The sequence below is a fragment of the Anas platyrhynchos genome, chromosome 3 (genome assembly GCF_047663525.1).
Source record: "Anas platyrhynchos isolate ZD024472 breed Pekin duck chromosome 3, IASCAAS_PekinDuck_T2T, whole genome shotgun sequence".
In the NCBI taxonomy this organism is placed as follows: domain Eukaryota; kingdom Metazoa; phylum Chordata; class Aves; order Anseriformes; family Anatidae; genus Anas; species Anas platyrhynchos.
The window spans coordinates 102,300,882-102,318,258 of NC_092589.1; the positions used below are offsets into that span (position 1 = coordinate 102,300,882).

Sequence of the window (17,377 nt, forward strand, 5' to 3'; positions counted from 1 at the left end):
GAATTCCATATAGAAGTCCTGACATTGACAGTTGTGGATTCACAAAGTGGGTATCTTATTCAGAACTATCTTTCAGTTCCATCAGAACACAGTGGGATTTTGAGAAAACCTGTGCTAAGCTGAGTGGACAAGAACATGGCAGATGGGCTTCCGTGTAAATAAATATATTGCATAGGGACCTTAGGGATACATAATTTAATCCATAATTACGTGATGCCAAACAAAAGAACTGTCACTTAAAACTCAAGAACCTCTTTCAAATCATTAGCAGCAGTCCCAAAGCCAACAAACTCTGCTCATCATCAGAAAAGATAACAATAACAAAACAGGAAGCTCTTCTTTGCAGCTGATTTTGCTCTGTATCAAAACCTGACGTGCAACAAGTAACAAGTGTGGCTTGTTATACAGGAGGTTAGAGAGGGGCACCAGAAATGTGAAGATGGAGAAACTGCCTTGTAAGGAGAAGCTGGACAGGTTGAGACTCTTCCAGCTGCAAGGAGGAGTCTGAGGAGGATATGATTGAGGTCTGCAGAATCCTGAGAGCTGTGAGTAAGGTGACCTGCTGTTCACTAGGTCCATCATATCCAAGTTAGGATGCACTCACTGAAGCTTCTGGGAGACAGATTTAGCATTGCCATCTGCAGTGGACTGCAGGTAGTAGCCAGGGTTGCATGATCTCTCTGTATTACACCTCCTGCTGTCACTGTGGTAATCAGAGTGTTGAGTCAGAGGGACCACTGATATGAACAAGTTGGGTATTAGGTTCTTAACATAACTCTGGCAAGGTATGTATTTTGTAAGTGTAGTTGTTTGTGTAACAGTGCTTTTGAATGGAAACCCTCTTCCAGGAATGGACCATGCTATTTCCACTGCTTTTGTTTGTAATGTACTTTAAAAGGGTTTAAACCTTTCCACCGCCTTTCTAGATTGGATTTTTTTTTTTTTTTTTGTGTGTGTGTGTGTGTGTGTGTAGTACCTATAGCTTCCTTTACAAATTTTCTAGCCTTTCTGACTTCTAGTCAGCATTGATTGGTAACATTTTTCTCCTTTTTTTCCCCCTGTTCATTATGTCAAGCTTTTAAAGATACCCTTTGTCACTAAAATACCTGTCTATAATGAGTGGGATGGATCACTGCTGAGAGGTGTTCATTTCTCCATTGCCTATCAAGGGAGCTTAGAAAAATAATTTAGACTAAAAAGCTAGCATTCAGGTGGCTAACACTGGGTGTAATGAGTTTGCCCCAACGTCATAAAATGCTACCTGAGGATATCCACTATTTGTTCATATCAGATGTAACTGGGTTGTTGTCACTGTTCCCTAGCCAACCACCAACCTCCAGTGGCACAGATAATTCAGTTTTATGAGCTGTAAAGCAGTACCATAGTCTACTAGTATATTCAGATTTTTCCAGTAGTCAGGTTCTAAAAAGTTAAGAGTCCTGAAAGTAGATTACTACTATGCTGTAACATCATTATATCCTTTAAAAATACTGTTTATTCTCATCAAGTCAGGCTATAGTGACTGCAAGACTATGGAGGTATACTGTGGAAAGACATTGCAAGCTTTCTCTATATCTTACATTTTTTATTATTTTTTAAGTATCCTCTGCTAACTACTGTCAAATATGGCACTGGAGTTGACAGGCTTGTGGTCTGGGTTGGGATGATTTTATTTATGTTGTTAGGTAGGTCTTCATTATATCCATTGTGCCAAATCATGAAGAATTTCTTTCTGATTTGTCTTCAAATCCTCAAGTTTGGCAAGTAAACTACTGTTCTCTTTTCCTCTTTGATACAGCTCAGTTCAATTTTGTTGTGAAATGGTGAATTTGAGTTTCTGCTCGATTTGTCTTTGGCACAATTCTTTTTTTTAAAAGTAGTTTTACACCTTCTTGTCTGCTCCAATTAGTCCTGTCTGAAAAGATTGGCCATCCTGTGTGAACACCTCCTTTTATATTGTTGTACTGTGCCAAAACCTCATCTTTTCACCAGTTGTGTAGCCCACCATTCATCTCTGGGTTTTATTTCTTCTCTTGTTTGTAGGCCTGAAAAGGCAACAAGAAGATCATTTAGAATTTCCTTCTCTTCAGTTCCTCTGAAATCCTTTAAGTCTTCTATAATTGGTTGCAGTGTATATCACCTTCATCTGAGAAATGACAGATGTCTTGCTTCACATTCTCCATTCAAACTCTCAGTTAAATTTCCTAGTTTTGGTCTATGGAGACTTACTTTCATTGTCCTCATTTCTTTCCAACTCTCATTTCCTGATTTCATTAAGACTCTTCAGACTGCATTTTTGGCAATCACAGGACCACTAAAAAGGACTTTACAGAAGGTTTAAAAAGTTTTGAAACCCTCAGGGCAGATTGGTCTCTCTTGAAGCCTTCTGATTGATTCTGCAGAAGAAGCAGAATAAGCAAGCCCCTGGAGTAGGAGCAGGGGCTAGTCACTGTAAGAGAAAACCAAATCCAAACAGTTCTTTTAATGAGCACAGGAGACTTAATATATGTCTTCATTGTTTGAGATAACACACTTTTTGTGTTATCAGACCAAGTAGTTTTTACTGGCTATTACTGAGTAGTTGTTCGTCTTCTGGGTAGTATTTATGAGAATGAAAGTTAAGTCTTTTAATATATTACATTTCATTTAAGCATTATATCTATATGGTTATTTAATTTCAGGTATAGCAGCCTGAAAAGAGTTATTATACATCAGAAAACATTCAGACATCTGACAGTGTTACTGTAATCCATAAGCAATCCATATATAATCCATAAATGTCCAGAGCAAGACAGGTCACTTTCAGAGCAACCTGATCAAGTCATGGCAAGGTAGTATTTTTGAGACTGTTGAGGAAATGCCTTCTCAATATGATATTTATATTGGATAAATATCCACTAGTAGCACCAGTACCTTTATAACCTGCATAGCCCCATGGATTGTGTCTTTAAAGCAAACCATGAATCTATTCTGAAAGTGAAGCTATATTGTGGAAAACAGATTTGCAGCTGGTTGAGTGAGTTACGTCCATTCTTCCAGTAAGAATATACAGGATAAGAGAGCAATTTTTGGGTTTCTGGTAAAATTTCTAAATTGAGTCCATATCCAGTAGTGGCTCAATCTGATCCTTTTTGGAAACAGAGGCAAATCATTGATTGTAGAACTTGCCAGTAATGAATTAGACCAATAAGCCATATCCATTTGGCTTCTTTCAGTTCAGAGAAAATGTTTTCTTCCTGACTTAACCCATCAACTGATGGCTGCTTGAGATACATAGAAATGCAGAAGACATCTCCCAGTGGTGATCATGTTATGTTCTGACGCATATCACTATTTACACTTTTAAGTTAAAGGTAATGATCAAATAGAATCATAGAATATCCTGTGTTGTAAGGGATCCACAGGGATCATAAAGTCCAACTCCTCATTCTGCACAGGACTGCACAAAAATCAGATTGTGTGTCCAGTTGTGCTTCTTAACTCTGTCAGGCTTGCTGCCATGACCACTGACCTAAGGAGCCTGTCCCAGTGCCCAACCACCCTCTCTCTCATCAAAGAACCTTTCCCTCACCCCCAGCCTGACCCTCCCCTGTCCCAGCTCCATGCCATTCCCTTGGGTCCTTGTACTGGGTCTGGCTGGAATGTTAACTTTCCCGGCAGCAGCCCATACAGTGCCGTACTCTGTACTTGTAGCTGGAACAGCAGTGGTATCACACCAGTGTTGTGTCTACTGCTGAGCAGCAGTGGCGCAGTATTGGGCCTTTCTCTAACCCTCCTAGGGGATGGGCAAAAAGTGAGGAGAGAAACATCACTAGGGCAGCTGACCTAAACCAATCAAAGGGATATTCCATAGCATGTGATGTCACACTCAGCAATAAAAGGTGGAAACAGGAAGAAGAGGGGAGGGGTGGGCTCTCGTTGTGAAAACATCGGTCCTCCTCTCAACACCGGCTGCGTGCATTGAGGCCTTGCTTCAAGGACGTGGTCAAGCATTGCTCATTTGTGGGAAGTAGAGAGTAATTTCTTTCCTCTGCACTTCCATATAGCTTTCATTTATTTTGTTTGTTTGTTTTCCTCCTTTTTTTTTTTTTTTTTTTTATTTTCCCTTTTCCCCTCCCTTTTCCCCTTTCCCTTTTTATTTCCCCTTAGTTAAATTGTTTAGTTCATGGTAGTCTTTATTTAATTATTATAATTATTTCCCTTTAATTAAATTATCCTTATCTCAACCCATGAGTTGTTCTTTGCTTTACTTCTCCCCCTCCTCATCTAAAGGAGGGGGAGTGAGAGAGCGGTTGTGGGGTTTAGCTGCCCAGCACGGTAAAACCACCACAGTCCTGTTGCTGTACCCAGAGAGCAGAGCTCACCGCCTGCCCCTTCGCTCCCCTCATGAAGAAGCTGCAGGCCGCCATGAGGCCTCCCTTCAGCCTCCTCTTCCCTGGGCTGAACAAACCGAGTGATTTCATTTACTCTTCATTCATCTTTCCCTCCAGACCCTTCACCATCTTTATAGCCCTCCTTTGGACTCTCTCTAATAGTTTTATGTCCTTCTCATATTGTGGTGTCCAGAACTGCACACAGTACTCAAGGTGAGGCCACAGCAGCACAGCACAAAGCAAAGCAAGACAATCCGTTCTCTCAACTGATTAGCAATGCCCTGCTTGATGCCCCCCAGGACACGTTGGCCCTCCTGGCTGCTAGGGCACACTGTTGACCCAGATTGAACTTGCTGTTGACCAACATCCCCCCAGATCCCTTTCCATAGGACTGATTTCCAGCCTCCCCTCCCCCATTCGGTCCATACATCCAGGGTTGCCCCTTCCCATGTGCAGAATTTGGCACTTGCTCCTGTTAAACTTCATATTAGATTGCCCAGATATCTTATTTGTCAGGATCTCTCTGCAAGGCCTCTCCACCCTCACAACCTCAGCAGAGTCAGCAGCTCCTCCCAATTTGTGAACTTATTCAAAACACCTTCTAGTCCTACATCCAATTAATTCATGAAAACATTGACATTAACTGTCTGTAAAATGTAGCCCTGGGGAACCCCACCAGTGACTGGTCATGAGCCTGATGTAACTCTGTTTACTGTAGCCCTTTGAGCCTGACCCATATCAAGTGTATTATCTATTTGTCTAGCTGGACATTTTGTTCAGGAGTTTACTGTGAGAAACAGTACGAAAAGATTTGATGAAACCAAAAAAGATTAAATCAGTTGTCTTCCCTTGGTCAACTAGATGGGTGACCTTGTCATAAAAGGAAATTAAGTTTGTTAAACAGAACTTTACCCTCATGAACCCATGTTGGCTGGGACCAATGACTGTGTTGTCTTTCAGGTGTTTTTCAATAACTCCCAAAATAATCTTCTCCATAATTTTACCGGGCACTGAAGTGAGACTGACAGGCCTGTAATTACCAGGGTCTTCTTTGTTGCACTTCTTGAAAATTGGAGCCACATTTTCCAGCTTCCAGTCATGTGCAACCTTTCCAGATTCCCAAGACTGCTGAAAAATAATTCAGAGAGGTCTCCTAGTGAAAACAGCCTGCTCTCTGAGTACCCTGATATGAGTCCCATCAGGTCCCATAGACTTACATGCATCCAGCTGGAGCACGAATTTATAGAGTCATAGAATGCTTTGGGTTGGAAAGGACTGTAAAGATCACCTAGTTCCAATACCTCTGGCATAGGTAGAGACACCTTCCACTAGACCAGGTCACGGAAAGCCCCATCTGATCAGGCCTTAAACACCTCCAGGGATGGAGCATCCACAGCTTCTCTGGGCAACTTTCTCCAGTGCCTCAGAGAAAAGAATTTCTTCCGAATATCTAATCTAAATCTCCACTATTTGTTTAAAACCATTACTCCTTGTCTTACCACTGTACTCCCTGGAAAAGGGTCCCTCCTCAGCATTCCTGTAGTCCCCATTTAGGTACTGGAAGGCTGCTCTAAGCTCTCCCCAGAATCTTCTCTTCTCCAGGCTGAACAACCCCCAACTCCTTCAGTCTGTCTTTGTGAGGTGCTCTTGATCATCTTTATCGTCCTTCTCTGGACTCATATATCCATGGCAGTCTTGTGCTGGGGGCCCCAGAGCTGAATGCAGTACTTCAGGTGGGGTCTGACAAGGGCAGAGTGGAGGGAGAGAATAATTTTCCTTGACCTGCTTGTCATACTGCTTTTGATGGAGCCCAAGATATGTTTGGCTTTCTGGGTGGCAAGTGCACATTGCTGGCGGACGTTGAGGTCCTTGACAAACAACACCTGCGGGTCCTGCACATGTTCAGGGTTGGCTGGGAGTTTATCATTACCACCATCATAGTCCTCCAAACTTGGGAACCTGGAGTCCTAGAGTACATCATTGGTGTTGAAGACAGGCAAATAAGAAGTCTCTGCTTTGTCTGCATCCCTATTTGTGAGATCATCATCCACATCAAGTAACGCATGGATGTTTTCTCTGGTCCTCCTTTTGTTGTTAACGTATTTTATAAAACCCTTTTTAGTGTCTCCCATAGTGCTGTCCAACTTCAACTCTAATTGTGCTTTGGCAGAAGGATGAAATCTGTCATAAAATTATCCAGTTTTAGACATGTGGCTGTCTGTCCAATTGCACTGAAACCCACATCCTGACAACTAATCTTCAGTTGTTGTAGTTCCAGAACTGAGGCTGACCTATGATAATTTACAGAGGTTCAGTTACTGGATTCATGTAGCAGATTTTCCTCTGAACTTTCCTGATTGTTTGATTCCTTGCTTCTGTGTAGCAGAACATTGTATAAGAGGTGTCGCTTTGAGCAAATAAACAATCTTGGCTGAGACAATCATTGAAAAAAACACAAACAAACAACCAAGCAGTATCAATATTTCTAAATATTTCTAATACTAATGCAGTCTCAATCTTGGGTTTCTGCAGGATGGGTGCTTCAGGAAGAATTTGACTTCCTGTTCCTGTAGTCCCTCCATCCCTGCTCTCTGTTAATATTATGTGGTACAGTAGAATACCTATCTCATATGACAGTTGTACAGCTGTGCAGCCTCCAGACTGTTGCTCCATGACAGAGTAATACAAAGAGACCTAAGACTGATGGCAGAGCATTGATTTTCTCAGGTGTTGCACCCAGGAAAAAGTATCGCCAATGTACAATGAGATATTGTATTATTTCCTGAGGCTCTCAGGGCCACAGAGGCTGTAAAATCATACCAAATCTGCCACAATCACTATGTAGTGAGTGTAACAAAATGTTAGGTCTCATATCATAGGTCTCAGAAAGTCTACCTAAATCAAATCACGTAATCCTCTCTAAGCCAATGACAGAAATGAAGTATCATTAGGAAATAATAATCTATAAAATGTTAGTTGCAGCTGAGACAAGCGTAGACTATGTGTAGAGTTGATTGATTATAAATATCCTGGTTTAAGCCAAAACTTTCAGTTATTTGTAAGCCTGTTTTAGTTACGCTATTAAGTGGCTACTGCAAATGAATTTCTGTCAACTGTTAATGCACTAAACTTGAAGATGAGAATTGTAGATATGGGGTAGAATGAGGCTTTGCTATTAGAGTCTAAAGTTCTCTCAGATTCACACCATTAGGATAATTATTTTTCATAATGCCTGAGAAATGCCACCTAGAAAATCCAGGCATGATGTAACAGACATGTTTTATCTGTTTTATTATTTGAGCTCTGGAGGAGCTCAAGACGATTACATTAATACTTGGACTGTGGCACACCTTTTATTAGTAACAATGCTTCAGCTTGGTTTGTGAAGACAATGATGATAAAAGAAACTGTCTGTTCCAGTGCAAATTCTGTTTCCCCTGAAGCCATTCTAATATTCACTTTACATTGCATAGGAAAGTACAACTAATGGAAAAGAGGTTAAAATCAGGGAAAGTAAGTGAATCAAACTGTCTCACATTAGATTTCTGGCTATACATCAAGGATATATATAGGTAGGTGACAGTGGCAGGTTCATTCAGATTTGTTTACAATTCCAATTCACCTTAAGAGGTAGATGATTACTTTCTATTTGTAGAAACACAACTGAGGAAAATGAGTTTTGAGTTGCACCTTTGCTACAATTACAGTTTGTAGTATTCCATAGAACAGTCTTTAAATCAAGTAACATTCAACGTTTCTGTTTGTTATGTTCCTGTCAGACTTCACATTTATATGAACATCTGTGTGTGTCAATGTACACATACAATTTCCATTAGTTTTCGTTTTTCATTACTGCAGTCTTCAAATGAAAGAAAAAAGACTAAGGATGCGACTGCTACTGCAGAAATAAGCTATGAAGCCCAATTTCAGCCCTCAGTTACAGTGAAGTGTAGTGGGTTTACGTGGCAAGGTTTTGGTAGCAGGGGGCCATAGGGGTGGTTTCTGTGAGAAAGATCTAGAAGCCGCCCCATGTTTGGGAAGGGCCCCGTTGTTTTCCAGATCTGAGCCAATAAGCGATGTTGTTTTGCGCCTCTGTGAGAGCATATTTAAGACAGGGAAAAAAACACTGCGCCACACAGCAGCCGGGAGAGTCAAGGGAGTGAGAAACAGCCTTGCAGGTGCCAAGGTCAGTGTAGAAGGAGGGGGAGAGGTGCTCCAGGCGCCGGAGCAGAAGTCCCCTGTGGCCTGTGGTGAGGACCATGGTGAAGCAGGATGTCCCCCTGCAGCCCATGGAGTACCACGGTGGAGCAGGGTTTCACGCTGCAGCCCGTGGAGGAGACCACAGTGGAGCAGGTGGCCCTGCACCGACGGAGGCTGCCGCCTGTGGAAGACCCCTGCCGGAGCAGATTCCGGGCCGGACCTGTAGCCCGTGGAGAGGAGACCACGCAGGAGCAGGTGATCTGGCAGGAGCTGCTGCCCGTAGGGGAGCCAGGTTGGAGCAGTTTTCTCCTGAGGGATGGACCCCGTGGTACGGACCCATATCTGGAGCAGTTCTGGAAGAGCTGCTGCCTGTGGGAAGCCCACGCCGGATCAGTTCGTCAAGGACTGCATCCCGTGGGTGGGACCCCACAGCACAGGGGACGAGAGTGACCGAGAAGGAGCGGCAGAGAAGAAGTGCTGTAGACTGACCATAACCCCCATTCCCCCGTTCCCCTGCGCCGCTCGGGGGGAGGAGGTGGAAGAGGGTGGATGGGGGGGAAGGTGCTTTTGGTTTCTTTCCTTTGTTTCTCACTTCTCTAGCTTGTTAATAATGAGCAATAAATCTTACTATCTGTCTTCTTATGCTGAGTCTGGTTTGCCCGTTACACTAATTATTGCGTGATTTTCTCGTCCTTATCTCAATCCTTGAGCCCCTTTCACATATTTTCTCCCCATTCCTCTTTGAGGAGGGGGAGTGAGAGAGCGGCTGTGCTGAAGCTCGGCTGCCCACTCGAGCGGAACCACGACATGAAGCTACTGTATTAGATGAAACTAATGACTAATGATGAAACTAACTACTGACAGATGAAACTGTCAGTTGTGCTTGGATCCCTTAGGTCTTTTACACTCCCTAACAGTTTCAATACATTGATCCACATATTTTGACGGAAGTCTCCTTCATTGTCAACATAATTTTAGCATGATCATCTAAGAGAAGTTTGCAAAAGTTCTTCCAACGGCTCTCAGTTAAGATCTGTTTTCATTTACACCTGTATGCTGCTTTAAAGTCAATTGCATTGTAAAATTTAAATCATAAGTCCTTCACAAGGAGTGAAATAAACGTCTGAAATTCAATGCATTTTGGAAGCATAGCATGTTTTTGTTCATTGTGAAAACTGGTACTGCAAATATGCTGGAATCTGAGTGAATTGTTAATTTACATTGTTAATTTATTTTGTCTTTCTGCTATGTATAGGAGAAATGGGGGACAAAGGACAGAAAGGCAGCATGGGACGGCATGGAAAAATTGGTCCTATTGGTTCAAAAGGTATGCTTAGTACAATCGTTTTTGCATTGTTTCAGATGAAAAATCTTTGATCGCTTATGTTTGGTTAGCTACTCTCAGACTTCATTGCAATAGGGAGTTTCTCATACTGTAGTCAGCCAAACTGAGATCTGTCAGCCCGTTACCTTTTGCTCTGACAGCAGCATTAAGAGCTGGAAATCCTGGTTTGAGGCTAAATAAGGAACTTAAATTGCCAACAGACAATTGTGGACATTTAAGAGAAGTACATGGGAAGATGTGCTATATTTTGAAAGACTTCTAAGAACCACAAGACTTGAATTACAATCCTGCATACTCCATGGGCTCCCTACATGCTTAAATGACTTTGGTTAAGTCATTTGGACCGATATTTATGTAAGCATTTGGATTATGAATCAAGCTTTGGACTCCAATATAGCATATACAGCCCTTTTCCCTCTACAACTTCTGAATGTATTGGTTCTGTAAACCCCATGAATGTCAAAAAATGAATATTGATACATATGCCTTGTGTTCACGTTTCATAGCTTTGGCTTGCCTTTGTTGTGGACCGACTACTATGGAAAAATCTTTATTTTTTGTTTGGTCATACTTCTACTTTGCACATTTGGATTTTATTAGAGAAAAAAATAAAATGCTGAATTATTTGTTAACTAAAAATATGCTTTAAATTTATATTCTTTTCATGTTTTTAGGTGAAAAAGGAGATAATGGTGACATAGGACCGCCAGGTCCTAATGGTGACCCAGGTAATCTATGACATACTTTGTTTATGATGTGAAGGATTTTAGAAGATGCACGCATCATCACCAAAATATATATATTTTCTAAATTACTGAGAGAAATGATGATAAATTAAATATTTAGATAGCTACTCCTCGCTTATTCACTGAAATATTATCAATTCACTTAAAAAAAAAATTGAATCTGCAGTAGTTGCTGGACTTACAGTGTATTGAAACTACGTCTCAGAGCTCTTAGAGGTTTGATCACTCCAGTGGGAACTGAAATGCAACTGTCAATATAATTTGTCACTGGTGGAAAGGGACATCTCTGTATATTCTCTGGCTTCCAGCCAACACAAAGGAGCAGGTTGGGAGATACTGCCCCCTCCATCAATTACCATTGTAGCAACAGGAGCTTACAAAGAATACAAATCCTCCAGAAAGAAAGGTGAATGTCTGGCACAAGAAGTGTGAGTCTTACAAAAGTGGCTTCTGATTTTGCCCAATTTGTTCCTTCCTAGCAGAGTGCACTAAAGGTTCCCCTATTAGATTTCTCATGAGAACATAATTCGTCACGCTAATTCTTGAGCCAGAGTACCATATACATTGGCAAGAAGGACAGTTTTGTAGTATAACTACCCAGTACTTAGATTGACTTAGATACCTAAGCTGAGTAATTGGGTAGTTAAATGCAGATTTGAATAATTACACACAAAACTGGAAAATGTAATTGATCCTCCTTTTGAGATTTGAACTCATAGAAGTAACAATTATCCTTTTAGTATTCTCATTCAGATTATCTTTGTCAAACCAATATCAATTTGGTGTAATAGATGGCTTTCTATTGTCTTCTTTTATTGAAAGAGGTACAGTAACTTCTCTACTTTGAAATGTACAGAACTACATTTTTCAGCTAATTGTGTGCATTATATGGTTGGAACATTAGCCTTTTTGATCTTCTGTGTGAGATTCCTTGTGAGGAACAGGTGAGCAATGCACATGGTAGATTTTTGCTGTGGAAAAAGTGTTCTTTGGTAAAGACTGAAGAGAACAGTTTTACTCGTGTGAAACTTTGACAGGTATTTTTAGTTAAAAAAAAAATCTTTTTTTTTTTTTTTTTTTTTTTTTTTTTTTTCAGGGTATTTCTGTCTGTGTTCAGTTTAGCACTAACCATGCAGGGCTGAAGCTTCACACAATTAGGTTTTCTGGCTAGGCTGAGACAATGGTGAGAATCATTTGATGGCACATGTTAGCAAAGGCCACAGGTTTCTGGCCATTTTTTATGAGGAAGGTGTCCCTCTCCCAGTGGATGTCTGGGCCTTTTCATGATATTATTAAGATAATTACTGGATTTAGATAGCTTTTTCACTTCAGTATTCCTGTATCATTTCATAGGCATTCCCTGTGAGTGTAGCCAGCTAAGGAAGGCTATTGGTGAAATGGATATCCAAGTGGCCCAGCTGACGACGGAATTAAAATTCATAAAAAATGGTAGGTTAATTTTATTTAAATATTTTCCTCTCTCATTGCTATGTTTTACCGGTGGAATTGCTCGTAGAGAGTATCACCGTCTTGCATCGGATTTGTGAAGCTATTTGGGGTGTACAGTAAGTTGGTTTATAGAAATGCGAGTGCTCACTTTTCAGCACTGCCCTCCCCCGCAGCTGTTGCTGGTGTGCGTGAGACAGATAATAAGATATATCTGCTGGTGAAGGAAGAGAAAAGATACAAGGAAGCCCAGCTCTACTGCCACGGAAGAGGAGGGACACTGAGCATGCCCAAGGATGAGAATGCCAACAATCTGATTGCCTCATACATCAACCAAGCTGGGCTCACCAGAGTTTTCATTGGGATTAACGACCTAGAGAAAGAGGGAAATTTTGTCTATTCTGATCGATCGCCCATGCAGACCTTCAACAAGTGGCGCAGTGGGGAGCCCAACAATGCTTATGACGAGGAGGACTGTGTGGAGATGGTGGCGTCTGGAGGGTGGAATGATGTTGCATGTCACATTACCATGTATTTTGTGTGCGAATTTGACAAAGAAAATGTGTAATCTTGTCTGGTCTTTCTTTATTTTAAGAAATGTTTTCAAGCAGGTTGTACAAGTTAGCCCAGGTTTATAGAGTACAAGTGATATTTTACATGTATGTGACATCGGTGTTGTACAGCTGTAAATACAATTTAGGTATTTCAAATATCTGTATTTACCCTTCAGAAGGGAAGAGCACTGATAAGTAAGACACAGCTTTTTTTTTTTTTTTTTTTTTTTTTTTTTTTTTTTTTTTTTTTTTTGTAGGAAAATATAACTATTTAGATTAAAAAAGAAAAAGTGGTTTGGGACTAAATTCTGACCTCACAACAGTTATCAAATGTGATGGCATGACTGTAGGGGAATGCAGAATTTGGCCTCTAGTTTTTAGACTGATCATTTCTGAAAAAGTAGATTCTTGATATTCTTTTATCTTAGCAAATTTTGTAGTTATAAATGTTAATTACTTGTAGGTCTACAGGGATATTTCAGCAAGAAGGCAAATATTTTGTATACTCCAGTCAATTAATAGAAATATTACTGTATTTTTTTTGGATGTGAAGGTGTTACTTTTTTTTTTTTTTTTTTAATAGCTAAAGCAAGTGAACAAAGCAGGAGTCCTACCAATTTTGTAAAGTTTCTTTATTAAAATATTCACAGATGAGGAGGTCCTTCTGTAAACTCAGTTTTAGTGCTAGGAGGGGACTAGCTTCTTGTAATTCAGTACTGAAAGAGGGATCATGCCAAATGGGTGCTTTGGGGTTAGTTAAAGGTCAAAGTATGATTTTGATTTTCTGCATTCTTTGGTTGAGAATGACTCAGTGAATGAGCTATTTAAAGCTCAAAATAATTTCTTAAAGTAACTGTGTTTCAATTTTTATAGGATGATCTTGGTGCATCATGTTACAAAACAAAAACCAAACCAAAACAAAAAACTCTCCACAATTTAAAATTGACTTCATAAGTAGACAACAAATTTCACAGGAGTGGTTTAGCTTGTAGTTCCTTTTGGCAGGAAAGCAGCCTTTGTTTATTCAAATTGCAGGGGTGACCCTCTGAAAAGCAGGAAAAGTTACCAAAATATTCCTGTTTATGTATATAGCAATAATGCCATTTTGTACAAATAATTTATGTACCCAATTTACAATTGCATCTGATGGAGAAGCTGATGTACATTAAAAAACAGCAACAACATAATTTCATAAAATAAACGATGAATTACTTTGGGTCTTCCAAGGAGGCATGCCATCTTATCTTGCTGTTAGGCATAGAAAGGTGACCACAAAATCTCTGTGTTTTTTCAGAATACCCTGGTTTAAGATCAACTTTAAGGAGAAATGAACCTTTGTATAACACAGTAATCAATATAAATATCTGATTGTTATGGGAGATTTGCAACATATGCAGAATGGATCTAACCTGGTTCAAGAGATTGCCCCACAGTAAGGCAAGACAAACTCAAATCAACTCTACAGTGCCATGGTACCTAAGCAACCAATGATCACACAGTTCTGTTCATATCCACAGTCCAACAACATTTGATGTGACGCTATTATTATATACATAAGAAAACAAACCATTTGGTTTTATATATTTACTCTGTGAATTTGAATCTATTATATGTATATATATATATATATGTTTGCTATTAATTTTGAAGATTAGTAGTAAATTCCTATAGTATTTGAATATCAGTCCATCTCCAGAGCAGCCACACTAAGAAATGAATGATCTTTCATTGCTTTATCTTCTTTCTTCTGAATGTAGGTATGATTCTTGTATGTCAGATTTTCTTCAAACTGTATATTGAAATCTATTAAATAATGTGAATATGGCTCTACACTAATATTCAAAGACTCTACAGAATTTGCAGGGAACTAACAATTCTAGCAGAGCAATTTGTTTGATTAGAATAGTGCCTTATGAATATCATGGTTGTTTCCTGCCTGCTATAGAAATCCTCAGAAGCCCTTCAAATCTCCAACACACTTCTGTCAAATCATTGAAGCTATATTAAAAGTAGTCTAAACTTGAGTTACAGATATCTGGAGTTCCCTCATTATGTATGTGCTGAAGTTGCTAACTGTTTGTTTTTCACCCAGGTTTTCAAAGTCTCTGCTGTAATGTTCAGTTTCCTCAGAAACATGAAAAGAGGCCTTTTGAGGAGGTGGGAAGCTTTTTCAGATGCCAAATGCTCCTATTTTAGCTGGAAGCCACACCACATTTATAATGATTGCCTTGATGTGTAGAGCATTTAAGCAGTCTGAGTTTCTATTAAAATGTGAGATGAAAAATAAAGGCAATGTAAAAAACATTTACTTCCCCCAGTTTTCATGTTTGTCAGGATATATATATATATATATATATATATATATTTGCAGTTCTTAATATATGAAATGGAAAGGAAATTAGCTGTGTTGTCAGAGTCCTGTGTATTCTCTTGTCTGCCACAGTCCTTATTTCATTGTTTGGGTGGGAGGAACAAGGCTGATGCATAAGGTCTGTAGCTATCCTGCAAGGAGCAGAGACTGCGCTTCTGATATTTACCTCTGTGTGGAACTGGGCAAGAAATGACAGGGTTTGGAAATGACTGAGCCCTTGATCATCTCTATCATCCTCCAGTTGCTGACCTCCATAGGTGGACCCTTGCTGGAGGCAGAAATCAATGCTCTGTGTAGCTCAGCCTGCACGAAGCCTGCTGAAGAGCATGGTAAGACTTCTGTTGTTTCCAGTAGAATTCAGAGCTACTGTGAGGAAAAAAATCATACAATGTTTATTTGAGGCATTTTCCATGTATTTTAAAACCTATTTCATTAGATCATTACTCATTTTGTTTAGCTCTACAGAAACCTTTTAAGCATGTCTGTCTGCCAAGCACGCACTGTCAAGTTTCCAAAATGGCTTTTGCATTCTTTACTCTTGATGGATGGTTTATCCTCATAAAAAATTCGCCATAGCCATTATCTATTTTGTTCTTAATTAATAGGCAAGTTGATGCATTTTAAGAGAGGAACAATAACAGCTTTTTTTTTTTTTTTTTTTTTTTTTTTTTTTTTTTTTACACAGTCACCTATGCGTACTCTTGAATGGCTTCTTCACACAAAACACAAATTTTATTGAACTGTACTCCTCACATTTAGGTGTTAAGGTTGAGTTGTTATTTTACTGATGTCAGGACAGGTATGTATCCCCCTCCTAAGAGCTGACTTGGAGAAGGTAAAGCTGGCTGAGACCAAGCTTCCTCATCGCTGTGAACTTCCTAGGAGATCACCTGATGGTGCCTGACCCTGACCACTGCCTGGCCCTGATCCTAACTCAGATTTGCCACTCTACAACCTAGCACCTTGGTATAAGGTGTTATCTCCACTTGCCTTGTCATGCTTGGGTCCCAGTTTGCTATCTCTTGTGGACCAGATGGTCCTTACTGCATCCTGACAGCTGATGTGACAATCCATGAAAATATGGTTTCACAACAGGCTGCGGGTTAGCAGCAGAACACCTCCCTGGCTATGAGTTTAGTTTTAAAATGTCTAAAGTCACAGAGCAGAACTGTAACATTTAGTATTTATACACAGGATAGAAACCATTCTTACTGATACAAGAAAAATAGAGTGCATCATTTTAAATAAACACATAAAATGCCAGATCAAATATATATTATAAAATAGCAGCTGGTTGGATTTTTTTTTTCCCAATGGTTTTTGAAGAAAATGAGATAAAATGAAATTAAATACATTTTCCATGTAAAATAAGGTGAAAGTTCAAGATGGACAAAGAATTTTTAAGTTGACATTTTTCGAGATATTTCCTTCAGGAATTCCATTTCTGAGTTCTGAAGCTTCATACTGACCTATAAAGGGATTCAATTTTTTATACCATTGTTAATGTGTTTTACACCATATCAGTTAAAGCATTCAATATAACACTTGAAATTTTTTACTTTATTCTTTATGTCTTAGCTTCCAGTTACAACAAGTTATTTTATTTTTGAGAGTTCTCTTATTTGTCATATTGAAAGAGTTTGATGCTTAAATCATTTTCTCCTTCCAGGACTGCTCTGGCACTGTTAACAATGAATATAAAACAATAGATAGGTCAATCAATATTAAATAGAAGATATTCTTATTGTTAATGAAAATGAGTCTTTTAAGTTTTATGCCATATAACTAGCTACTTATACATGATTACAGGTGTCCAATCATTACACAATCTAAAATGAATACAAGTATTTTAAATTAAAAAAAAATCTTACTAATATACTTTCATCCTGAATTAAAACAAAAGACATCAAAGTAACCAAATTCTTAGCAAAAAGGGAATTTCAGTTTTCCCCTAGTATCCATCTCCAGTTTTGATGAGAAAGTCTGTGACTTGTGGTGCTGGTGGCCAGATCTTAGAGTAGACAAACTGTCTTACAGCCCAAACAATGATTACATGCTACTCTACCCCTTACACTTTTTGTGCAACTTTCTCTTAGCCTTTATTTTCAGGTATTCTGCTCACTTGGCTCTCTGTATAAATGCACGTATGAATGTATTCCAAAGGTCAATTCTTCTTCACTGGAGATTCTTTTTCAATTTTCTTCTTACTTTGTGGTGCCAATAGATCCACATCACTCAGCTTCTCTGCCAGAGGCTATGTACCAAGACACTTCTTTGTCTGTTGGGGCATCTGGAAGTGCAAGTGCATCCATGAAACTGGCTGTGAGAGGTGTTGTGCAGGA

The 17,377-nt window shown here is 39.5% G+C and overlaps 1 protein-coding gene across 3 annotated transcripts in view; it reads left to right on the plus strand.

Moving 5' to 3' along the window:
* COLEC11 (collectin subfamily member 11) overlaps positions 1-14,968 on the plus strand; it is a 46,510-nt gene extending 31,542 nt beyond the window's left edge. The window contains exons 1-5 of one of the 3 annotated variants that reach the window (XM_072036420.1): positions 4,517-8,828; positions 9,829-9,900; positions 10,593-10,646; positions 12,018-12,113; positions 12,269-14,968. In XM_072036420.1, the coding sequence (XP_071892521.1) occupies positions 8,633-8,828; positions 9,829-9,900; positions 10,593-10,646; positions 12,018-12,113; positions 12,269-12,678 (828 nt within the window). In that variant the 5' untranslated portion in view covers positions 4,517-8,632 and the 3' untranslated portion in view covers positions 12,679-14,968. Of the gene's footprint in view, positions 1-4,516; positions 8,829-9,828; positions 9,901-10,592; positions 10,647-12,017; positions 12,114-12,268 lie in introns of those variants that run through there. The other 2 variants (XM_005012544.6, XM_005012545.6) reach the window with 2 other exon arrangements.
* The last annotated feature ends 2,409 nt before the right edge of the window (positions 14,969-17,377 follow it).